Source organism: Triticum urartu, chromosome 3A (genome assembly GCF_056163025.1).
Source record: "Triticum urartu cultivar PI428250 chromosome 3A, HENAU_Tu73, whole genome shotgun sequence".
In the NCBI taxonomy this organism is placed as follows: Eukaryota; Viridiplantae; Streptophyta; class Magnoliopsida; order Poales; family Poaceae; genus Triticum; species Triticum urartu.
The window spans coordinates 622,587,074-622,613,393 of NC_141875.1; the positions used below are offsets into that span (position 1 = coordinate 622,587,074).

The 26,320-nt window shown below is 47.9% G+C and overlaps 2 protein-coding genes across 3 annotated transcripts; both read right to left on the reverse strand.

The window, feature by feature from the left end:
* Positions 1-6,130: 6,130 nt before the first annotated feature.
* Positions 6,131-8,296, reverse strand: LOC125548917 (phospholipase A1 EG1, chloroplastic/mitochondrial). Its single transcript, XM_048712440.2, has one exon. The coding sequence runs from the start codon at positions 8,232-8,234 to the stop codon at positions 6,873-6,875; it is 1,362 nt and encodes a 453-aa protein (XP_048568397.2). The 5' UTR covers positions 8,235-8,296; the 3' UTR covers positions 6,131-6,872.
* A 9,512-nt stretch (positions 8,297-17,808) lies between these two features.
* LOC125545495 (uncharacterized) lies at positions 17,809-25,131 on the reverse strand. 2 transcript variants are annotated; one of them, XR_007300048.2, is made up of 14 exons: positions 24,750-25,129; positions 23,706-23,844; positions 23,137-23,356; positions 22,956-23,056; positions 22,675-22,796; positions 22,508-22,599; positions 21,885-21,990; positions 21,656-21,810; positions 20,978-21,105; positions 20,667-20,797; positions 20,061-20,158; positions 19,169-19,951; positions 18,651-18,855; positions 17,809-18,352 (listed from the first exon to the last, which is right to left on the reverse strand). XR_007300048.2 is itself a non-coding variant. In XM_048709449.2 (13 exons), exons 1-13 carry the CDS (start codon positions 25,032-25,034, stop codon positions 18,265-18,267), a joined length of 2,448 nt encoding a protein of 815 aa, XP_048565406.2. In that variant the 5' UTR covers positions 25,035-25,131; the 3' UTR covers positions 17,809-18,264. The 2 variants fall into 2 exon arrangements, 1 of the variants encoding a protein (XP_048565406.2); XM_048709449.2 differs by lacking the exon at positions 18,651-18,855 and having other exon boundaries at positions 24,750-25,131.
* Between the last annotated feature and the right edge of the window lie 1,189 nt (positions 25,132-26,320).

Here is a 26,320-nt window from a genome sequence, read left to right on the forward strand (position 1 = left end):
GAAAAGATTAAAGATGTTGTCTTTGATGCTTTTATTTCTTTGGTTGTAGGAAATCCGTACTATTAAGAGGGGGGTCCGCATTGGAAGGTATGGGCGGAATCAAAGCACATACATAAAACATATATTGCACCCACAATTCCTTCCAAACAGTTTCTAGGGAAGATCCACATTCTACCAAAGTGCTAAAAATGTACACCCGGTAATACCACTATGCTAGGCAGTAGTACCACTCCCCTTGTGGGAGCATTACTCTGACTAGAACCGTCTGACCGGTAGTACCGCACAACTAAAACAGTAGTACTGCTCCCCTATTTTGATTGGCACCACCATTCCAAGTGTCAGTCCTACTACCGCTTAGGGGTGATTCCTCTTAGGAATTCCTGCGGTACTAGGGCAGTACCACTTTGATGTCGAGTTTCAATTTGACAGCCAGCTGTATTCACTCCGCATGTTCCTGATAGCGGAGATCGCTGCACGCGCCTATGACATCGCCGCTTAGCGGTTCACGAGGAGTCGAACTTCCTAGTGATCACAATTGTCGGTCCATCGGTGACCAGTGTGCCCTACAATGAGGAGAAGAAGAAGAAGAAGAGAGAGAGATACACATTGTCCCCATGTGAACGATGAAGAGGCTATGACGAGGTTCGTGGCGAAGAATGTATAGTGCGTGCAACACGAGGTGAAACTCTACTAGAGCAAGACCATGAGAAAAAAAAGGTTCTCAAGAAGGAGGACAGGGTTGGCCCCTCGACGGGGATTAACCTTGAGTCAGACGATCAGGAGGAGGGGAGGAGGAGGAGGAGCAGTTGGACTCCTCTGTTAAGGAGACCATGACGCTTTGGAACTCTATTGACACTGACTATAACTCAAACGAGTAGTAATATTTAGGAATCAAGTAGTAGGGTGATCTTTGTCTATGTTTATCTATTTTTATTCATTACAATGTTTGGATGTTTAAAATGTTTGTCGGTCTGTCGGTGGCCATTGTGCCCTGCAATGAGGAGAATAAGAAGAGGGATATACGCATGGTTCTCGGCGAGAGCGATGCAGAGATTATGGCGAGGTTCGTGGGGGAGAATCCGCATTATGTCCAGTATGAGATAGAATTCTTCTGGAAGTGAGACCATGAGAGGAAGAAGAATAATGTCAAGAAGGAGGACGAGGCTGACTCCTCGATGATGATCAACCTCGAGTCGGGCGAGGAGGAGTTGGATTCTTCTGATAAGGAGACCATGACACTTTGGAACTTTATCAACATCGACTATAAGTCGGACGAGTAGTGATGTTTAGGAATCATGTAGTAGGGTGATCTTTATCTATGTTTATCTAGTTTTAATTGTTGCAATGATTGCATGTTTAAAATGAACTATGCAATGTGTCTTTCGCAAAATTGTCTGCATGTTCAAAGTGTCTTATTTGAGGTAGCTGTTGGAGATGGACTTTTTTGTGTGCCATAAAAATCACTCTTTTGATGCTGTAAATTTTACTCCAATCAATTTTTGCTGCCGTGAAACAGGGCAGCTATTGGGATGCTCTCATGGACCCAATATACATGCCTCAAATTTTACATTCGCCATCTTTCCTTGTAGCAAGTACTCCTAAAATAACAGAAATTGCTCCTATGTACAGTGATGATCTGGAAAACTTACTGAAACGACGTACATTTCTTATATATCTACCTATAAATACATTATGCTTTCTAATTTTAAAGACCTCACAATCAATTGTGGTCTTTAATTTAGGATTGGGTCATCTGTTTTTGGCCGGATCAACAATTTCTCAAAAAGCTCTCTCATTCAACTTCTTTCATTCACTATATGCTCCTTAACTTTGCAGGTTCTTTTTTCCTTCGGCTGGGTATTCAATTTTAGATTTGGTTTATGAGTTGGCTAGGTCAATGATTTTAAATTCAATCGGAAGCAATCGGCCTATAAAAATATACCAATCTTGCGCCCTCTCTTGCCATCTAAAAAAAGAAGCGTCAACATACGATATTGTAGCACCAAAATAGTACTTGCAGACACGGACTTAGAACAAAATCACACCGCAGAAGGCAGACCAAAATCCATACTCCCTCCGTTCCTTGATATAGGGTGTATAGTTTTCTTGCATGAATATTAACGCATGAGCTGGGAGGGGAAATTTCGTTGGTTTTAGACGTAAAAGCCCCTGGTGCAAACACGTGAGTATTATAAATAAATGCAAAACTCACTCCACCATCTCACCCACTTGCCAAAACAAATGCTCCGTAGTTCTATAATATAAGGTGTATTTGTTTTTTTGGAAAGTCAGATTTATTTAACTTTGACCGAGTTTAGAGCCAAAAATATCAACATTCACAATTTCTAATGAATAAAATATGAAAAATCCATTTCATGATGAATCTAACGATACCATTTTGATATTATGGATATTGATAAATTTCTCGATAAATTTGGTCAAACTTAAAGAGATTTGACTTGTCAAAAAATTCATACACTTTATATTTAAAACAGCGGGAGTATTTAAAAAAACACCAACGACACAGCAAAGTACGCTCATTTTTTTCAAAGTATAAAGCAAACAAGAACGATGCACAGTGGTCTGCCGAAAGGTGGGTATTGTGATTGTCCAACGCTAGTTGTGCGATCCTTCTATTAACTATTACTCCCTCTTCGCAAAATATAAAAACGTTTTTGACACTAGTGTAGTGTTAAAAGCGCTCTTATATTGTGGGACGGAGGAAGTATATATTGATCTTTCTGCGTTTTGGTTTTGATCCTATTATATATTAATCTTTCTGCGTTTTGGTTTTGATCGGACAGGAGGGGTGATCTCATCCCGAACAAACAAATAATATATCCAGGGAAGGGATCAAAAGGAAAACTAATTAAGAAATAATCAAACAAGGTGCGTAGCTTAGAAGAGTAGGACGAACAAAATCCGAGTGGAAAGCAACCAGGAACTCCAGAATTGGATAGGCAAGCATCACCGTGACGAGTTAACAAGTTCGAACACGCACCAAAACAAGGCTATTATAAGACTTCGGTGTGAACGAATCGAAACGTCGGTCTTCTCAGTTTCCGTGCCCGTACTTTTCAAATGCACATGAATTCAATCATTGTGACCAAAAGATCGAGTTTTTTTTCTTTTTAGAATCACAGGGAAAAAAATCCCGCCTAAATATAATACTCAAAGTGACTAACATGCCAAAGTTTGATTCAGTTTATAAAAAAAACCGAACCTAAAACTAACATAACAACCCAATTTATAAGGAAAATTAGGCCAAAAACCGACAAGCGACGAAGCCTCGTCGACCACACAACACAAGGCTACAACCGCACAAAAACACATCCTTGAATCCGGAGCCGCCGCTCCGACTTCCACCACTCGAAAGGCGAGCTACATCACTGCACAACAGTGACGTTTTATAGCCCATGCTACACAAGACGCCTGCAGACCACAAACGATGCACCACAATCAGGGGCTGCTGCCTCGACGTACCAGCCAAACCGACCCCTCGGGTTGATTGACTGGGTCGACGAACTCGCTACCCACGCAGGATCAGGTCGCCACCCACACAAAGCAAAGGCATAGTCCTGCCCCATAGAGTTGTGAATGCATTGTGATCCGAGGCCACCGCCTTGGTGTACATCCACCGTCCGAAGCCGCCGCTCCGGCATCCACTAAACCCAAGTTGCAAGAGAACACCACCAGCATAGACGAAAAGCTCTAATCAATCAAAGCCATCCATGATGACTCAAGGCTATTGGTGCAGCCGAAGGGCAATGAGCGACCAAGTCTCCATCCGGACAAAGAGTCACACGCAGCCGAGGCTTCATCACAACGGCAACACCGTCGGCAAAGCTAAAGGGCATCAAGAAGCCGAGTCTACACCCGGATCGCTTCACCATGCACACCTGCACCAAAGGCACCGTCCCGAACCCCAGTGAACATCAGGGAACAACCACCGTCAACTTCAAACCAGTCGCACCACCACCACGTCGCTCGCCAACAACGACCCTGCAGCGAGCAAACACAAAACAGGCTACAAGGCCATAGTGTAACTGAATCACGATAAAATGGCATATAGAAAGTAGTACACGGGAAGCCCCGGACTGAGCAGTAGCAGGCATACCGCAATACAATTGGAGCAGGATAGGAGTTTGGCGTCCATGCTTAACTGGGATGCATGCTACCTTGCTACATTGATTAATTTGAGTCCCGCGTCTCGTCTCATCCGAACCTGCATTTGTATTCTTTTTTATTTTTCGAAAAAAACCGCCATTTGTATCCGCGGTAAGGCCAGCACTATTTTCTGAGAAAAGGACTGCTCTGCTAACCAGGTCCACAATCAATAGGCTTTTTGTAAAAAGAAACAAACATGGAGTGTTCTGCGTTTAGGGGTAAATTTTTCCGAAAAGGAGGATAACACACGGCATCTGTATCGAGCGGTGAACATAGCCATAAGGGTAAACACATTGCCACGCCCTGAAAATAGGGAAGATATACATATAATACCCTTCTTGTAACATTTTTATACCGTAAGCTTTGGAGGGCCGTTTTGGTGCATATGCTCCCTAATAAACAGTAAATTTAAAATAAATATTATTTTTTTTAAAAATGATATCCCTCTTGTAGATGTTCTTGTTAGTGTAACAAGAGTGCTTGACAATTTTCATACGAAGCGAGATGACGGTGCTTCGTCGATGAAAAAACAGAAAAATGAAACATTTGGATGTCGACTTGTTTTTTTTTTGCATAGATCAAAATACTTAATATTTGTTCTAAAAATTTACAGGTAGCATTTTGGTGTGACAGTGAACACATGTATCTTTTTCTCAAATTTGTACGACATTTGCAGATAGCATTTTTGGTGGGCCGGAGCATATGCTCCCAAGAGCCGAATTGGGTTTCCGCGTAGGCTTTTCTTTTTTTGCGGGAATTTTACACCATAAAGCTTAGTCAATCATTATTCCTACTAAGCAATTTGGAATCCTGCAAAAAGTGCATATGGTTTATTCAACGATTATCTTGGAGACGCGTTTACTTGTCCGATGACATAGTACGTACGGTTATCCACAAACCATCCCGACCGATGGTCAATTTTTTTTTGAATATGTCCTTGAGTTTATTCGAGACTTGAGCAAAACTCAGATTGGAGAAGAATATGGTCCCTGGGTTTCCTTTATTGGAACTATGTTCCTTTTTTATTTTTTGTTCCGAATTGGTCGGATAGATGTTCCTTCTATTTATTCAAGTAAAGCTCTTCGCAAGGCACTACTGACGGTGTCCGCTTGACCTTTTCTAAGTGTGGACGGAATCACTTACTATCTACTCTTGATTCAACACATTTTCGCTGTAGTGTTCGAGTGGATCCCGCTACCTCCTCTCGAACCATAACAGACTAGCATTATTATTTTTATCATTGAATCGTGTATTCTCTTGAAATGTAAGTTGAAAGCGGGTTAATTCTTTTACAGACGTCTTCAGTATTCCTACAAAGCAAGTTGGAATCCTGCAAAAGGTGCATAAGGTTTATTCGATTATCTTGGAGACACGATTAGGGCATGTACAATGCATACCCACAGGATGATGCCTCGCATGCCATGTAAGATCGGATATCAGATAAAGTAGGTTTGGATAGGAAAATGGGATCCTCTGCAGAAGGCGGGTGCTTGGAGAGAAAAAAATATGGTCCGATATCAAAAGGAAAAGGTTGGAGCGAAAAGTAGATATGCATGTGTACTATAGTCTTTATTTTCTACAGTATTTCTTCATGAGGCCCACTAATGATAGCTTGCAATGGGGAGAAAAAAATAAATGTAGATGCCTCAAACCGGGGGGCCTAGAACTTGCTGAGAATGTGATGGTTTTGCAAAAACGCGCGTGCTGACCGGCTCGGGCCTGACGAGTCCAATTGTCGTTCTGTGATTAGTCCAGGACCAAAATTGCACATTTGGTGCAAGTTGTGGGACTGAATAGGGTCATTTTACAAGTTCTAGGACCAAACCATCATATTCTCAGCAAGTGCTTTTAACTCTATTTTTTGTCATAAGGCATTTGTATCCATATGTCATCATCATTGTACATGTCCTTACTTGTCTGATGACGTAGTACGTACTGGTACTGTACTTGCTATTATTCCGCGGACGGCAGTTTCCGGAAAACGGAAACATGCGTGGAGGCATCCTCGCGCATGCTACGTGAGCGAGCCAGACCCTTTTCCCCGCAGAAAAGAAACAAAAACCGTCATCGGAGTCACGTCCTCCGTCCTCGCAAGCAACGAATTTCGACTTGGCCCACCCGCAGCACAGACGCGGTAGTACGCCAAGAGTTTTTTCGCGGCCAGAACCGAGCGGGCGGCTCAGTTAGGCGAGCGCGTCGCGCCCTCCGTCCGTTTCGGATCCAACGGCCAGGCGCGGGCACCGGGTTTCGGCAGACCCACCCACACCCCCGCGTATCTCCGTGGCGGGCCAGGAGTGCCTCTTTTTCGGCGACTCCAACGGAAATCTTCCAGCCGAACAAGCCATGTCGGTTTTCCCGTTTATAGCTTGGAGGATTGGATGGATGGTGGACCTCTTTCCCTTTTAAAAAATATATTATTAAGGATGCTTGGAGGAACTGATGTTCACTGGCTCACATTGCTCACAGTGTGCAGAGCAGACCCGAGGATGAAGAAGCAGAACACGACGGCGATGAGATGAGATGAAATTGGAACGAAAGAATCTGTGTTTGCTTGCGATCTCTCTCGACTTGTATGTACAGGCAGAAAGAACCACAAACATCTTGGCCGAGGATCAGTAGCCGGCCGGTTAAATCAGAGGTTAATTCCTAGTACTAGTAAAGCTAGTAATCAACTAATCGGAGCGTGGTCTTGCGGGGCCAGGTCGTCAGATCAGCCCCAGGGTCTGGACGAGGCCGCCCATCTGCAGAGCCGCGTACTGCCACTGCAATGCGCCGGCGCGCTGCCGCCCCACGAAGTCCAGCACCTTGCCCACCACGCCGCCGCCGCCGCCGTCGCCTGCCGCCCCGGCGGCGGCCGCCGGCTTCTTCAGCAATGCGATGTAGGTGCCGAGGTCGTGCACGGCGGCGGGGGCGCGGGCGCTGAAGTAGTCGAGCGGGAGCTCCACGCCGACGTGGGTGTAGCAGGACGCGCGCCACGGCCGGAGCACCCCCGTCGTGGCCTCGTTCAGGAGGATGCCCGGGAGCTTGGTGATCGGGTCGTGGACGTTGGCCACGCGGAGCGCCTTCACGCCCAGCTCGTCGCACCGCGCCTTGAACGCCGCGTTGCCCACCCGAGGCCCGCCGAAGGAGAAGACGGTCACGGGCGCCGCGCGGTTCAGGCCCAGCTCCGCCAGGTCGTAGGCGAGGAGCAGCGCCAGGGCGCTGCCCATGCTGTGGCCGGCGAGGGTCACGCTCACCTCCTCGCCCGGCTTCTTGGAGGAGGAGGAGTGCGCGTCCACGAGGCGGGACACCTCGCGCAGGAGCTGCTCCCGGCAGCTGCCGGCGCCGCCGAAGCGGCACGTCTTGTCGGCGGAGGTGTAGAGGCTCAGGAAGCCGGACTCCACCATGACGTCCGGGCGCGGGTCGCAGGGGTCCAGCCGCGCCGGCTCCAGGGAGCTCATGAAGTTGGCCATCCACTCGGCGGGGGTGACGGTGCCGCGGAACGAGACCAGCACGTCCCGCCGCCCGAGCCGCCGGGTCATCTCGTCCGTGGACACCGCCACGTAGCCGATCCACCGGCCGCGCCCGCTGGTGGAGGCCTCCATGGTGGGCACGGTCATCACGTCCGGCGCCGCGTAGATGTACTTGGTCACCTCGTACCCGGCGCCGGCCATGCCCACCTCCTCCAGCATCCGCTCCTTGCCGTACTTGCAGTTGAGGTACCGTCGCGAGGCCCGGTCGAGGTCGAATGCCTTGTAGCAGGCGTCCACCAGCTCGCCGTAGCGCGCCACCTCGCTCCGGAGCGCCGGCGCCGGGCCATCAAGCCCGAGCAGCCCCTCCCAGTCGTCGCACCCCTGGAGCTGCCGCCACATGCCCGCGACGGACGGCGTCCTCCGCGCGCCGCGTCTTGGCGCGACCGGAGCCGCCGCGATCGCCGACGTCGAGGCGCAGCCCTCCGCCGTCAAGGCCGCGGCCGCTCTGCACCGCGCCGCGCGGCTCATCGGCTGACGACCGGCGCATTGCGGCTTGAGCGCCATTGCTGCTGCTGCTGCGATCGAGGTGGTGGTGGTGGCGGGCGCGAAGGCCATGAGCTAGCAGGTGCGGCGCGATGGAGGCGGTGGGAACGCCAAGACCATAGAGGAGCGGGGGAGCGGAGGGGGGGGGGAGAGAATGGCAGCGACGAGGATGATGATGATGCATGGGGCGCGCGCGCGGGAGGGCATATAAAGGGTCCGCGGGCGGGACGACTCGGCTTGCGGTGGCTTGCACGCATGTCCCAATCCGTGTTGTGCGGCTCGCGGGAAGAGAGAAGGTACAGTGAGTGACTTTCCAAGCCCGTCAGTCAGGAAGGGAGCGGAAGCTGCCACTGCCGCGCCTTTTCGGAATGATAACCAACTTGGCCATGACAGCCGCGCAACCTCCCCTCCCCTCCCCGCACCACACCGCACCTCGATCGACTGGCAAAAACCCCAGAGAAATGGAGAAGAACTGCGACGACGACGACGGCTGCTGCGAGCGATTGGGCGGATGATTGGAACGCGTACGTAAACGTAATTCTCGTCTCGCGGGGGATTTTTTGACCGCCGTGGAAAGATCGTTTTCATCCGTCGGAGATGTTTGGCGGGTGATTGACTGCTCGACCGATGGCTTGGACAATTGGACAGGGTACTTTGTGTTGGGATTGGTGCTGGGGATTGACAGATAGGTAGACAGATAGATGCGTCCATGGTCATAATCGTATACTCCTATATTCAACTCATGAGTCGTGGCCGGGAGGAACGGAATCTCAGATTGGTTGGATCCTGCCCGGCCTTGGTTTCTCAGGATCACATAAAAAAATTCGAACTGGTACCATGTTTTCAGTCAGGACAGGCAGATGGATATGCTGCTGCCGCCTCAGTGGAAGCAGAGCAGCACTTGGCTCAAGACTGAATTGAAGGGGTGGTCTTTCCTTTCAGAGACTCTCTGTTGGTCAGCGAGACGCTACTCAATTGCTTAATAATTACAGTCAGGACAGCTTAACTGAGCAAGCTGACAAGAACTGATGGCGGGCTGGTAAACCCTGCAGCTCCTGCAACGGAGTCGCCGATCAGAACACCGGCACGGCAGGAGCGGGGACACGGTTGAGTGCAGCACGGCGGCGAGGACGTGCGCCGCGCCACCGTCACCGTCCATCACTCCTTCCATCCACCCGCGCCCGAGGTCGTCGTAGGGGGGGCAGTAGGCAGCAGTACGACCTACGCCACGGCGGAGCGAGGCGGAATTGATGCCGAAAAGCTCCGCCCGATCGCTCGCCCGTCCCTCGGCGATTAATGGCGCAATTAAGGGCGCCGGTTGAGGTCGTCGCGGGGGCGACGTGGGCGAAGGGAGTCCACGCCCGGGGCCGCGCCGCGTACGTGGACGCCCCCGCCGGCCGCGCTTTGGGGTTTGATTAGCGGTTGGCCTCCGGCCCATGCCTGGCGAGGTCTGCCGCGAAAAGGGTTTAGGCCGCGACGACATTGCTAATGCGGGGGGATTAATGCCGCGGGGGAGGCGACGTTTAGCGCCCAACCGCGACGCTGCCTCCCGCGCGGCGCCGAGGGTCAACGCCAGCGACGTGGCCCCGTCCACGTCCCTTTGCTTGCCCTATCCATCTACTAGCTAGCTGGTCTTCTTCTTTTCTTTCTTTCTTTCTTTCTCTACGTGAGTTGAATTTCTCCCTACTTTTTACCGCTTATTACTTAGGGGTGGCTAGGTCTCCGTCGACATAGACTTAAACAAAGTCTCAATCAAGTCATAACACGTAAGAAAGCAAAAACTGAGTAAAACCTAAAAGAATTTTTTTGCATGGATCTCAATGCAAGGTCTTACGAGTATAGCATCGACTGAGACTTAACCAAGTCTCAGTCGACTGAGGTTTAGCAAGACTAACTTACTCATGGTTCTCTTTGTTGCCGGTTTTTTAGGGTAAAAAAAACTACTTCGTCAGTCACGACTAGCATTTGGCTCTTAGCGCGGCTTCATAGTAACATAAGTATGCCACAAAACTGAGATGCAAGCATGATCTCGATCGGAACCAGGTACATGCAACATTGTTTAGAAACAAGTAAACATGTACAATTATCGCGCCAGGCTGGGGTTTTGGCCAGATTTGCAACAACAAAATGGCCTTCAAAAGGCAAGCCCAAAGCCCTAAATACCTCTATCCATCGCCGTAATACAGGTCGTTTTAGTGTTTTAAATATTCAAGTTTGCCCGTACCTACGAAAATTTACCAATGCTGATAACATGAACTCAATAACATTGCAATTTTTTCATGAGAATATATTATTGCATTTATTAAGAAATAGTACACAATTATTTTAATTTAAAACGTGTTTTCACAAAAATGATGGCCAATAAATGTTTCACCTTGAAGGCAGTACTACGTTGTACTACGACACAACCTATAATTGGTGATAGGAGGATTAGCTAACACATGACGGGGAACAATTGCTATGCCGGCACAAAGGCTTCTAAATGCAATTGGTATTTCAGAAAACATGTCAGATAGTAGCAGTGGTATTATAGATGTATATAGGATATACTATGTTTTTCATAGCGTACGACGTGGTATCACGAGCCAGCGCCTAAGCGGCGATGGCGAAGAAAAACAGAGCGATGGGCTGCCGCTGGGAGGGTGGACAGGAGGATTTAAGTGGGGGACTGGACTCGCCTTGCTTGATTGCGCCAAAAGGGACGCCGAGCAATAAAAAATGCAGGCATGTAGCGCGAGTGTTGACCTGGTGTTGAACTCGGTTGCGGCGTAGGCATCCGTGTGGTTGGCGATGGCGTGTAGCCGGTTGCCGCTGCGGTGTAGGCATCGCTCATCACTCGTTGACATCTTCCCCCTCTCCCTTTCTCTCATCGCCATCGCCGTGTGTACGGCCGAAGCGGCCCCCGGCTCCGGTGAACATTCGATGCGCTGATCGATGAAAGGCCCCCCTTTGGACATTCAATGCCGCGGGCCCGGGACGGGGGGTGCTGTATATAGCCATGAACCCCTAGGACGTGGCCTCGTTTGTCTCCAAGACTCGCGCGCGTGCTACCACTTCCTCTGAATCTCTGATGACGTCCGCCTATCCCGCCGGATCGGATCATGCGGCGAGGTATATGCTGCACGCACAAGCTAAGATGATTTTTTTTTTAATTTCTGTGTCTTTTTTTTTACTTTTGCTTGCTGTTGCTAGCTAGCCTTTGCTTCTCCGGCTGGTGCTCTCTCTGAAAACCGCTTTGCCTAGTTGCCTTGCCTCTCGGAGTCTCGATTTACTCCCTCTCCTTCTAAATATAAGTCATTTTTAGAGATGTCAACGCGGACTACATACGGAACAAAATGAGTGACCTACGCTCTAAAATATTGTATATACATCCGTGTGCAGTCCTTATTAAAATCTCTAAAAAAGACTCAATGGAGAGAGTACTTCAGCATTTGTTTGTGCGCTGTGAACTATACTAAGCGCCAATGATTCACAATCTGTGGTTTCTATCACCACAAGGGAAACGGCATGGGGTATGCCGAGTGTCATCTCATAGACGCCCAGGAAAGTCTATACCGAGGTACGAAAACGTGGTAGTACTCGGCAAGGTATATGTTGCATGCACGCACGCCGGTCTAGGAGCAAAAGTTAAGTGGGAATATTGTTGGGTTTACTCTCAAATCGATTAGTGGGAGGAGACTGGACACGACTTATATGGGTGAGGGTGTCCCCTCCTATCATGCTAGTCTTTTGGGGGGCCGAGGACCCAGACCCTGGCATAAGCATGTGTTGCTCTCCGGTTGTGCATGGTTGGTGGGCTGAGACGCTCATGGAGCGGGCAATAGTGCATGTGGATTGAAAACGCTGGTTAGCATACCCAAGAATGCGTAACAAGTGGCATCGGAGTTTAGGTGTCCGGGGATAGGTGGTCGGTCATGGTCGGTGGGCTAGAATGCTAGTGTTAGCGAGCCAATGGTGACCGATGTATGAGGGGGGAATTATTGTGTTTAACACGACTTCTATGGGTGAGGTGTCCCCTCCTATCAAGCTAGTCTACTGGAGAGAGAGGGCACAAACCTTGCTATAAGCCTATATTGCTCTCCGGCCAGGCTTGGTTGGTAGGCCAAAAGGAGCGGGCCGATGACACATGTTTTTTTTCAATAGAAGGGGCCTCATGGCCCCCATTTTCACAATGAAAATGGAGTCTGGAAACATCAAATTCAACACCTTACTACTAATCCTCTCAGAACGGATGCATCACCGCAATCGAAGATTAACACCCTACATTCTAGACATATAACCACATCTAAACAAGTTATCCTTGGTTAGGATCCTTCTCTTGATCACTAACCATACAAACACTTTTACCTTTAGAGACATTCTCATCCTCCAAATTTCCAACCCATGATGCATGTAGGTTGGAAACGCTGATTAGCGGACCTCAAGCTCTCCTTGCTACCACCACCAACCTTTGGCACCAACTCCTCGGCCACCCGAGACATGATGCTCTCTCTATGACTATTTATTCCTTTGATTTTACTTGTAATGAATCACCCCCCTACAACGTGTCATGCCTGTACATTGGGGAAACACATTCGTTTACCTTTCAAACAGACAGATAGCTAAGCTGATTTTCCTTTTGCTCTTGTCCATGGTGATGTTTGGACCTCTCCAATAACAAGTGTTTCTAGGTTTCAATACTATTTAGTTTTGCTAGATGACTACTTTCACTATGTTTGGACTTTTCCTTTGCGACGTAAATCGGATGTGTTTTCTATTCTCTCTTGTTTCTATGATTTTGTTGCCACCCAATTTCAATGCTACACCATAGCCTTTCAAACCGACAATGGTCGTGAGTTCGACAATCATGCTTCGCGTGACTCTTTTGCACAACACGGCATCCATCTTCATCTCACATGCCCTTACATCTCACAACAAAACGGCTACGCTGGACACACATCCTTCGTACATTGAATGATAATGTCCACGCTGTATTATTTCATGCTCACATGGCCCCCTAGGTTTTGGGCTGAAGCACTCAAACACCACCACCTATCTTCTCAATTTTCAACCTTGTCGGCCATGCTACAATCTTCCTCCCCATCAACTTCTGTTTGGTTCCCCATCTGACTACTCTCATCTTCAGGTAGTAGTGTGCATGGGATCTATCTATCTACGACCCACAGTCGAAACTGCTGCGCTCGGTCCATACAGGCACCAATCGAATGGCGTCATTTTGACACCAGCCAAATTAGGTAAATGCTTCCGTAGCCCCCTATTTATCAATAGAAAGTTAGATGAGAGTCGAGCCCCATGGTATAAAATGAAGCTAGCCCCCTATTGAACAATAGAAAGTTAGATAAGAGTCGAAACCATAGTATAAAATGAAGCTAGCTAGCCCCCCTATTCATAAATAGAAAGTTGGATAAGAGTCGAGCCCATGGTACGTATGAAATGAAGTAGCCCCATATATAGGATCTCTTGGATGGCTTGGTCACTGCAATCGAACAGGGTTCACACCGCATATTACTTGTACGCAGATAACGTAAAGACCGATCATATATGGAGCAATTAATCCGTGAGCGTAGCGTGCATGGGCGCTATCCATCTACAGCACGTCCTATACTGCCGAGACTGCTACGACAACAGACGAAGGCGACCGATCGTCTCTGAGGCTACACGTCGACGTGTCTCCTGCGGTGCGTCGACATGGCGGATTTTCAGCCAGCCAGGCTAGCGCATAAGGTGATTAATATACAAATTGGCAAGCAAGAAGATGGCTCGGTTTCAAGAGGAAAAGGGAAACGAAAGAGATGGCCCCTTCCCTCGGCGTCGCCGTCCATCAATCGCTTTGCCCGCAACAGAGGAAATGATGATCCGATCGATGCGTTTCTACTGCGGCTTCGCCGACGTCGACGCCGATCCGTGGATCGATCGATCGATCGCGATCCGCTTGGCTCGGCCAGCCAGTTAATCTGGTGGCGGAATTGACCGGCCGAAAGGGCCGGGAACCAGCGAGCTAGCGAGTCACCGCCGCCGCCAACGCCGACGTCCGTCTCCCGCCCCCCCGGCGGCCGGGCGGGCATGCATGCATATCGCATGGTCCATGCATGGCCACGATCCACGATCAACTTGAGCGTTTTCCAAGTTTCTTTAGGGACCATCGCGACCGGCCGGTTAGACATAACTGGGAGGCGATGGGTGCACTGCACCAGGCCCGGCGGGTGCGTGTGCGTCACACGTCAGGTGAGACGACGATTAACTTAACGGAGCTAGCACGTACGGCGATCAGCCAGTTAGCTTAGCTTTTGGACCCGGGTAACCGCCGCCTGCGAATATTTAGGCTCGGCTCCAACCAGCCGTGGAACAAGATGCAGGCCCGTACGTACGCGTGCAGCGCATGCATGCATGTGCGGCCGGCCGGTCAGCCGGAACTGAGAACCACCCGGACTGCTTGCTGCTACCGCGCGTGTCACGCGGATCCTCAATATATTTCATCAACTTGATTCAAAATTCAAAAAGTATCGTCTGATCCCGGCCGGAACCATGCACACGTACGTGGCGCGGGCGACCTTGGCCTAGCTAGTACTCTAGTCTAACCCCAGCCGGCCTGTATATCACGTACGCTTTTTCCCCTGGTAGGCTCGTCACGTACGTTAACGCAGCAGAGCATGCTCAGTTCCGCACGTAAGGGTCACTGACACCTAGGCCGGCCGGCCGCCCGGTCTGAACAAGCAAGAAAGCAGCGCGTGCGTGCGTGCGTGCGTGCGTGCACAGCTGCGCTGACACGTACGTGAGCGTTGGCGAGGTCGGTGACGCCGGGGTTTCTGGGGTTCCTGTCCGGCGATCGTAGACCGCGTTTGGGCCACACAAACGGCCAGGAGGAGCGACTACAAAATATAAGCCTGTCATTAGCGAGCTGGCCAGAGACCGGACAGGGTTGCCTATAGCGCATTCATTGAGCAACGTCCTGTCTTTCATCTAACCAAAAAAATGTTACCAGAGTACACTCGCTAACAGTGATGCATCATGTATGGTATTTGTTGAGCAGTGCTGTAAGCATGACACTAGTACACTCGCTAACAGTGATGTGCGGGAGGAGTATTTGTTTGCTGGGGCCATCATTAAGTAGCGTAAGCGGTGCGGCGTGGCGAGCGCATTAATTGGCCCCCTTTGACCGAGAGCCGGGTGTGCAGGCAGCTAGCTATAGCTAGCGGCCGGCGTCAACGTCCGTCCGTCCGATCTAGGGACGGGTCGCGGTCTCCCCGGGAGCGCCACGTACGCGCGCGTGCGGCTCGTTTTGCGTAGAATACGGCTCGGTCGTGTGAGAACATGGCGGCGGCTGCCGCGACTTGGGCCGCCGCCGCCCGCCCGGGACGGGAGACCGACCGACCGACGGACGGACGGACCTGGAGGAGCCGGTCGAGCTTGCTTGCTTGCTCTTGTGCTGCTGCACGGCACGTCTGGGTCTCGCTCTTCGTCGCACAGCACGACTCCGCAAGCACTGGACGCAGCTCGATCTTCGTCGGTCGATCTCGGCCCCATGCCGTATCGCTGGACCGGTCCGGTTGAATTAACTATGCAACGGACCGGTCCGGCGTCCCATTCTTCTACGTATTTCGTTCACATAGCAGCGGCGGCAACACGTACGCGAGAATGGGATACGCGCGCACGTAGCTGAGATCGGCGCGCGTTGACTGGCAATGCAGCTGGCTTAGGTGTGTCTGAACGGCGCCGTCCGTAATTCCGTGTGCGCGCTCCACGCCGGCCGGGCGCGCCCCGGCCGAACGGGTGGCGCGCTCTGGGCGCCCCGTGAGGGCTCTGGGCGCGCTCCCGGTCGACACCTGCACCGCCGCGTACGGACGAACTAAGGTGTGGCTTTCGCCGTATCGATCGTGGGTTGGTGGGCCTAGTGGCTTAGCTAAGCTAGGGGCGTCGCTTGTAGACTACGAACACCTGACCGTCCATGCGCTTTCTGCGAGCCCGATTCCCGGCGTGGCCAGTGGCCTCCTCTCTCGCCGATCGGCTGGCTGGCTGGCTAAGATGAAGACGAGACCGCACCTAAAAGCGGCTTGATGACGGGATGAACTCTCGTCCCGTGCGTATCACACCAACCAACCAGCGCCCAGGTCACTTTTCCCTTTTGGTCAAGCCTTTGTAGTTACCGCGATCGGTCCAGAACCCTGCCAGACCAGCTACTCCCTCTCTTTTCTTTTAGTTTACAGAACGTGCACATATCCCTAGATCGTCAATTTGAAAACTAATACAAGTCATATATTACAAAAAGTATACCAATATAAACTTCAGATGTTTTATTTTCAAAATAGTATAATTTTTGTGTTATATAATTTATATTAGGATGATAAAATTGACAACCTAGGTATACTGAGTAGCATTGTGAAAAAACCCCGAGAAGAAGTTACACGCGGCGAAGCTTCCCGCGCCGCCGGCCATGCCATGCAATGCATGCCTGCCTGCCGGACGGCCAGGGAGGCGACAGGTCCGTGCCATTTTCCAGGCTCGGTCGACAGATATGCGGTGTTCAATACGGAGAGTTAACTGGAGCTGAACCTTCTTGGCACCTGCACTGCACTGCAGTGCATGCCAGGCCAGGCCGTCCGGTGCAGAAAAAGGAAAGCGGGAACTGGGTTTTTCTTTCTGTATTTCTTTCCACCCGCCAACTTGTCCCAGTTCGCTACGTCAGACGGATTCGACAACGTCGGAGACGGAAAGGGAGGGAGGGATATGGATCATTAGCAGCGGCAGCATCGATCGATCAAATCGAATAATATTTCTCCGGCCACCTTTTGGGCATACGTACGTGCATTGGTCCTCGTCGGTTCTTCCGGATAATATTCCACCATGTCAAGCTAGCTAGCTAGCAGAAAGGCGCCTCTTGTATTGGGATAACAACTTTCCACGCTTCTCGTCACCAGGCAGGATTCCTTGGTTCTTTCTCATCTGGTGCATGCCACAGCTTTCCGGGGCTTATTTATCAGGAGATAATGATGATGATAGCCGGGCCCCTTGCCTAAAAGGGCCATGGCAACTTTGGCTACTTGCTGGGGCCGGCATACATTTGTTATAAGCCAGGATGAGGTATCTGCTAAATCTTTGTCTATTTCAAGTCATTGGGGCTGTATCCTCGTCACCTTCTGGCTGTCAGACACCAGCAGCAACTTGGACGCTTACTATACTGCTACTTGATTTTCCTCGCCCTCGATCTCTTCTGTCAGAGAGGATTGAATGCAGGCAGCTCATCGCCAAGGACAACACTTAGCCCCATGACCACAACTCCACAAGTGGATGAGAGCGAGTGAAGGTCTGGTGCTTCGAGTGAGAGGAACTTTCCACTGATTCACTCGGAGCTTCCAATAATATTTGCCAGCCGTGGACGTCGAGCTTCAATCATATGCGCATGCAGCCTGGTCCAGAGGTCACCTCACACCTTGTTGCATCACCAAACAAAGTCAACGTGCACCGTAAATGGCTTGATATGGATGTAAAACAAGGCAAGCGCAATACGAGCAACAGCAAAAAAAAAAAAGAGGAAATTCCACAGTTCAGAATGGCACTTCTCCACATGTTCGGTAAGCACGATGGTGATGCATGAAAATGTAGACCCAGCTGACACATTTACAGTGTTAAATTTTAACTTTGTCAGAGAGAATAGAATAACAACTTGGATACTTATCATTTTCCATCCACAAGTTCATGGTAGTTCAGATTTTACAGGCGAAACATACATGTGCTGGTGTCAAAGTTACAACAGTGCTCGAAGCAAAAGTTGACACCAGAGGCTTTAATTTAATACTACAAGCTTGTCATAAATAATGATGCTGGTCTCCGTTGACCTGATGGTATGTCTAAGAGGGGCGCGCCCTAGCTATCAGGAAAGTTGAATACAACAATGCTGAGGTCAAGTAGCGTTCATCAGGATGGACCCAAGGCTCGTTTGGGCCCTTGCTCCTTCTACAGCTTCCTAGCTTATGCATGTGAAGAGTACATGATCATAGCTCCCTAACTTGTATATGTACAGAAGCGGGCAAGCTGAATAATGATACATTTGTACCAGCGTCACAGATTTCCTTCTTTTTTTTGCGAATAGCCTAACAGATTTCAGTTAGACAGAATCCTCTCCGGTGGATGAATAGTGAATGGGCTGGTTCCGTTTCCGTGTTTCTATAACCCTTTGCATGGCATAGTGACACCTGCAAAGCAAATAGGGAACAGTGCTGTAGTTATCCTTGTCACAGAAAAAAAAATACGAATTGTGGAAGCATAGTACTGTAGTTAACCAACAGGATTTTTTGTTAGACATTTATACTTAGATCTAGTGTAATCTCAATCCAATTAATCTAGAATAGGTTAAGCTCTGCACTCATTCTTCATTTGGAACAGCAAGGAAATATAGCTCTTAAACCTAATGAACTTTCCACATGAATAGAGTACTAGAGTTTTGCCATAATAAAGTTTTATTCCCTGTGTATAGAGATTTTGAGGACATACCTCCACGGGAGATGATCAAGGAACATGTGAGGGGTCAAGTTGGATAATGATACATTTGTACAGAAGGAAGAGGCCAAGCTGCATAATGATACATTTGTACCAGCCTAACAAATTCAGTTAGACAGAATCCTCTCCACTGCATGAATTGAGAATGGGCTGGTTCCGTTTCCGTGTTTCTATAACCCTTTGCATGGCATAGTGACACCTAAAAAGCAGTAGATCAACTATATAATTAAGAAAACACACTGGTGAACAATGCTGCGGTTATCTTTGTCACAGAAAAACCTGTGAACTACCAAAGCATAGTAATTAGCAAACAAGTATTTGTTAAACGTTTTTACTTTGATCTAGCCCCGTGTAATTTCAATCCAATTAATCTAGAAAGGGGTAAGCTCAGCATTCATTCCAAGTTGGAACAGCGAAGAAATAAAAACTCTTAAACCCAATGAACTTTCCACACGGGTACAGTACTAGAGTTTTGATCTAATAAATTCCACAGAGAGTTTCTGAGGATGTACCTCCACGGGAGATGATCAAGGAACATGCGAGGGGTCACAACAAGGTCCATAAAATCCTGCCGATTCGCTATAAATGCTTTATAACTCTTGTTCTTGTGACGAGTCACAAGTGTCTTCCGCAATGGAGAAGTACCATTCTTTATGGGAACGATATGAATAATGAGGCCAGGGAGGTACACATCTGGCGACTGCCCTTCAGATAAACTTATTGTACACGTGTGATCCGGGGCAGATGAGAGCTCAGCACCATTATTTGAATGAGGTAACCTGAAACTACTTCCGGATTCATCCAAGCCAGCTTCTGGAAACCTGTCATGTCTGTATGCATCACTAGGTTCTTCAGAAGGTGCACCATCCAGAACACCACGGGAAGCAACAGTCAAATTTTCACCATTATAGGTTAATGTTGTTCTAGATCGTCCCAACTCATAGTTAATTACCGCAGTGGAGCTAATTCTATGTTTTGGAGTATTTACCAAGCAAGATATCGCTTGACCAAAGAGGAACACACCACCTCTAACTGTATGCATTACACTCTTTCCATGGATTTGATCATTACTTTGCTTTGCATCGCTGACTGTCTGAAGAGCACCAGAAGAAGCACATCGAACCACAGCGTGTTGTTCATCATGCCTTTTGTTGCTCGTGAAGCCACCCACTAGTTTGCCAACTTTAGTAGAATTTGGCGAAGTATCCTTTGATAAAGCTTTGATAGCAGCACCACGTAATCGAATTACCGAATTCATGGATAATCTTGAGGAAAATTCATCGTTGTGGACAATGCTGCAAGTAACAGATAGCTAATCAGAAAATCAAATGCTGTTGCCACTTGCCAGTAATAAAAAATAATATATGTACAATAAGTTCACTGGTACAGAAATTTGAAGTTCACCTGGTAACAAACTGTGAGCATGCATCTGCTATCACGAAATCCACACAGGGTGCAGCTCCATAAGTAAAGACATGTAATTTTGGAAACTGTTTATATAGCTGCATATATAACACTGGCTAATTGTCAAACATGAATATGTCAAAAATAAATTTAGGGTGAACTCAACAGTTAACAATTGCAAGAACATAGAAGTGATATGATTTGGTGCCTCATGGGCATGTACCCACATTGTGAAAAGAGAGACACCCAAAATAGTTCAGACGCAACACGACACATCACTTGTGTTTTTGAGGGGGAAAGGTCTGTTGTGCAGCTGCTCATGCATGGATTGAGTCAGATGCGCGTATGTGGGCTTCGTCTGGTGAGACTGGGTTGCACACGACGCTGCCAACAATGCAATAACTAGGAGCACAGTCTCGTGCGTGTGGTCTGGGTTTTTGGCATAGTCTTAGGTTTGTACATTTCATATTACAGTCTTTTCTGTTAGTGCGTCGAGACGTAAATTTTTTTATAAAACAAAATAATAACCAATCAAGCGCTGACTGAATAACAAATCAACAAATCAAATGCATGAAATAAATTCCATGCAAATATAAGCTAACTTACCCTAATACCAAGAAGTGCAGCTACAGCACCTCCTAAAGAATGTCCAACAATTTCAATATTGTATCCATCACACTCACATCCAGCTCCGAGCAGCGAAGATAAGAACCCAGCTGTCATCAGCTCTGACTTATCTGCAGGCGGTTCCATGCTAGCGGTTAATATAAAAGACAAGCTATTTATTGCAGTGGTTGAAGTGTTCTTTTCTTTTATTGGCATACGAGGTTCTGCTGTATTGCACTGTGCTAGTTTATAAGAACACGGTGAGTGTGTGTGTGCATAGAAGATAAATCTACACTTAGTTCCATGTTAACCTTGATGAATGGACTGCCCTTCAAGCTTTGTGTACAATTCTCGAGCCGATTCAATAATTCCTGCATGCCCATAGTGTGGAAAAGACGAGAGGACAGTCTCCTTCACTTCAGGGGGCAACTGATCAGAACTGTAATATAACAAACCATTTATAAGGTAAATGAAGAGCCAAATTCATAATTGAGTTCAGAGTGACCATTGACAAACACTAGGTGATGATAAAATCCTACAGATTCACTCATGGCAGCCTACTAGTGGTGGAGAGTTCCAAATAGTTCCTTTTAGTTTATCATATGAGGGTAAACTCCCAGACTCTATTACCAGAAGACAACGGATCAAATCATTTACGAGGTTCTACTACCAGAAGACAAACAGAACAAAGTTCCTACGCAAGTCTTTGAGTACGGTTTGCTGCCTACTGCTAACAACCGAACTCATCAAGGAAAATGAACGAGTTTATGCTCATCTGATAACCCAGAGGAAAAAGGTGTACATAATCGCCCTGATGAAGCACTGGCCACAGGACCATCCAACCAGCAAAAGCAGTTATGCAGTAACTATGTGATGATATGGATCAGAAAATTCTTTCACATACAAGCCTAATTTCAAAAGGGAACTTTAGTTCACTCTGGATAAATTTCAGTATGACAGATAAGGCTAATGCAGATAGAGTTAGTTACTTGATCAGCCCATCCAAGTCATCCATGGTAAGAGAGCATTCCCTACACAAGCCATCAGTTATAACATCTTCTGGAGTCTCAGTTCCACGAATGGCAATGACTACTGTTCTCAAGTTATGTAAGACAATAACAAAGTAGGCAGCCTCACGTTTTGTCTGCAAGAAGAGAAAAAAACTTAGATTTGTCACAAAATAACTGTAAAGTTGATCCAGTGGATGTGCCAATTTACCTGGCTAACACGCCCTTTCCGAAGTACTTCTGGGGGCACATTGACATACTTTAGGAAAGCCGCTGCATGCCCTCTCCACCAATTATCTCCTTCAAGGATTGGTCGTCTAAGGAAGTAAAGTTCTATAAGCTGATTATGCATCATGCAACAGAGAAAAAAGATATCTCATAAAAAACTCAATTTGCAAATGAATTTTTTTTATCCTGCAAACTTTACTTTTGAACTCAAGAGAAACCACAAGATGCCATGTTTAAGAGACTGCGGCTGGATGAAAATGTAGTTATCAAATTAAATGATGCAAATGACTGAAGGCAGCTATTAGCTTCAGATCCAGAGCAAAACATTTCTGAGAAGAATAGAACCAATATATACTGGACTAACATGCACCAACTCGTATGAGCCCCGCTGAGGCCTCGATCAAATAACACTACTTGATGTTTTTGTGGCCTCAAGAATGAACGGACACCAAAGTACCAAACTGAGCAGGCATGAATGATCCAAATGTTAAAGATGGCAGAAGCAGTTGTATAATATTAATTCTACAAACAATAATATTTTTTAAACTACAAACAATGATCTGATGATTGATTGCAAAGCCATTTAGAAAGACCTAGAATATTTACCTAGCACGAGTCCATGGAGTTAAAATACCTTGCCTATTGAGCCAAACACAGGGAAACATAAGAGGATTCCTCCCAAAATCAAGTAGCGGACCCTACAAGGAAAAATATGTCAACAATATAACAGAAAACACTGGAAATGGGACCAAGTGAAGGATGCAGAAAGCAACTGTATAGGCAGCTTCAGCAAATGGATGAAACAGAATAGCCTCTTGGATGAGATCAGGAGGAGCTTCCACTTGCTCTCTTGAAAGAACTGTTGACATCTTGGATTTCTGCAACAATGAAAACCCTGAAAAAAATCATTTGTCACAGATATTAGTGCTAAATTATAATGGTGCTAAACAGAAGTATCAGGAAACCACAACGTCAAAGCACAGATAAATACACAATTATTCACCAAGATTGAACAGAACCGTGCTTTAAATGAGAAGGTAAATAGAAAACCAACCTGCTATGAGCTCAAGATGACCAGTTCCAGATGCACGATAAGCCATAATATCTCCCAACAGTTTTGCCACAACACATATATCGTCATCTTCCAGTACACTCCTGGCAAGGTGAAGGACAACGTTGCTAAGATTGACCAAATATCAACAGAAATAACATACCACTCAGCACCAGAGACATACGAGTACTTCGCCCGTCCTAGACAACATAAAACCTCACGAATGCCATGATCAAACACCTCCCTGTAGTGAGCCCTCCATGCAATATCATGGGTTGCATAAAAGGACCTCCATCTTAATACATCGGAACCTGTGGCACATTGGACTATTGTTCCCACCCACATGACAACAAGAAAAATCATTAACAAGATGTTCTTCCAGTCATTGACGTCCTTGTCGTGTCCTGGTAAAATTCACAGAACATAACTCAGTGATTATAAAGTAGAATTATAACACAGGAATTCCCAAAAACCCTGCACCAAACAAACTAAATGATTTAAGACTGCATTTTTATAGTATATCAGTACATGTCTTTGACGATACAGATAATTTAATCACAAAGAACAAGGATAGATTAGATAAAGAAGTTCTTTGTACTTTAAACAAATTTAGTACTCCCTCCGTCCCAAAATTCTTGTGTTAGATTTGTCTAGATACGGATGTATCTAATACTAAAACGTGACTTGATACATCCGTATTTAGACAAATCTAAGACAAGAATTTTGGGACGGAGGGAGTAATTGTGAATGTACCTGAAAAACACTCCTTCAATGACTTCCCAGATGAGAAATCCTTTACAATAATACACATCAAATAAAGTGCCAGCACAAATTGGAGCACTGTAATCACCATCCCAAACCTTGCCCACCAAAGCCATCTATTGTATCGTAGCTGTCCACAAAATAGTAGTAAGTGATGTCATGATTCAGAATGCTATTATGGAACATCTACAAACCAAGTAGGATATGAATCGTGTTATTAAAACTAACACTTCGAGGCAGCAGCCAAACTATCAACAATAAATCTCTTATTTAAAGGAAGTGGTGCCATTGAGCCAAATAAATCAATGAAACTAACATTACCAAGAATTAGTAAGGAAGCTAAAATTAGCTAGATATTCACTTTCATTCTGTCATGGTGGGTACGATATTTGACGGACTTGGTTGCGGTGATACTACGTTCAACAGAGCAAAAGCCAATGATCGCAGTAGTCAGCATGTTCTATTATATCCTAGCTGACAGAATAAAGTGATGTTTGGGTGTGGCGGATGTGTATGGCTACTGATTGTTCCACTCCCACAGGTTCGAGCAACCAATTTCTTCGCCACAATTTTAATGGTTTTGCCATAGTTTAGCAGAAAAATTGTTGCAAATTTCAGCTATGAACCAAACATGTTGAAATGTTAAAGCCGGTCGCAATTGACCCGGCCGAATCCAACAAGATCACCTATTCTGACCATGCCCCCCTCCCAATTTGGCTACATATTGTGACAGTTTCTCATATTGTCGGCCTGTGGCAGTACACTTCTAGTTTAGCTAAGTGAGTTGAGACAAACTAATCAGGTAATTCTATTTCCTGCAAAAAAAATAAAAACTCTTTCCTTTTCGAGAAGCACAGAACAAAAATATTGGCCATGAACATGACATTATTGCTGTTACCATTGAGTTACAAATAAAGCGGCTCCCAAAATCCATTTTTCCATAATATTGTTTTTTGCACGATTTCGGCATTGATTGGTTTGTAACCGAGGTGTAACTAGCTCGAGGGCGAGGCCGCATTGCTCTGGGCAGCTTACCCGCGAGAGATGGCGGAGGTCGCGGTCGCTGTCGACGTGCGCCCCGATGGCGCCGGCGGCGATGGCGCTGGCCGCCAGGCCCTGCGCGAACCCGGCCACGGCGGACGCGAGGAGCCTCGCCGCGGAGGCCGCGGACGCGGCGGCGGCTGCGGGGCCGAGCGCGCCCCCGCAGCGGTCCCGGAGCGCGAGGCCCGCGACGGCCGCGCCGGTGGACGCGGCGGCGGCGTTGAGCAGCGCCGAGCAGGCGGTGGACCAGCGCACTGCGGCCAGCACGCCGGCGGGCATGGCGAGGCGGGGGCGGAGGCGACGAGGTGGCGAGTGGTGGAGGCACACGAGGCCAGCACTACTAGGTGGGCGGCACCAGATGCCATTGGCGCTGCCGCTTTTTCTCTTATGACGAGGCGATTGCTGGAGCCTGGAGGCGGGGGAGGGGGACAGCGGGTGGGGCCCGGCGTCAGCGGCGGTGGGGTTTTGCGTAGGGTGTCTGGTTGGCAGTTGAGCTGACCGCTTTCTCTCTGCGCGCTCTCATACGGAAAGGTTCCGTGCACGACCATTTTAGCATTGACGCTGCCGTGCGTGACCCTCGCTGCGCTGTGGGCCAGACGGCGCTTCTGCTCGCCGGGTCCCGCTTGTCATCGTGGCGTAGTGTTGGAGGGCTGCATTTGATGAAAAATAGGTTGGGGTTTCCAGTTGGCACGCCGCGTGGGAGATTAATCATTAATGGCGTGCTTCTGGAACGAGGTGGTAGTGTACTGGTATATGGTTCGCTCGGTCGCTGTGGGCGTTGGAGGTAGCTTAGCCAGGTCAATGCGTCGGGTCCACTGCTACCACATGACGAGCAACTGCAGTGTGGAGTGTGGAGCGGAAAGTAGATCGCTCGAGCAATGCGTATCGGCCACGTACCCTCCTGAAGCAGTGGCTGTGGCTCGCGCTAGAGGCGCACCACAAGATGTTTCTTTCTTTCAACGACGCTCGTCTTATACGATCCGGTGAGGAGAATCCATCAAATCTCGCTTGCTTGCACAACTGCAACTGTTGACGTTTGTGCTCATCATGGATTAGGAAGCACCGCTGATACAGACCAGCAGGCGGAGGCGTGGCGGCACTGTTAGATGATAGGCTTGTGAAATTGTATAGGTTGGTGCAATGTGACATGTTGTCAGGGCTGTACTATGTGCGTGCGTGTAATATGTATGTAGCGGGTTGTTAGCTAAGGGTTGATCTTATCCATGTATAGCTTGGAGTAGAGCAAAGCCTAGTAACATGTTGCGCCAATTGTAATCCTTTTCCTGCTATATAACATGAACGCGTTCAAGCAGAGATTGTATACGCTTCCATGCCTCTTTTCTTATATGGTATCAGAGCAATCAGAGATTAGACTGCTGGTCAAAGGAAATTTCAAATGATCGATCGTGCGCGACGAATCTAACAAAATTCGTCCAGAATAGCTCCAAACAGGAACACGAAATTAAGAACTTACGGCCGATGAAACTATGAACCGATCGCCTAAATGAAACCGTAGCATCGAGGTGCATCTTTTTCGTGTAGAGCTTACCTCAAATCGAAACACT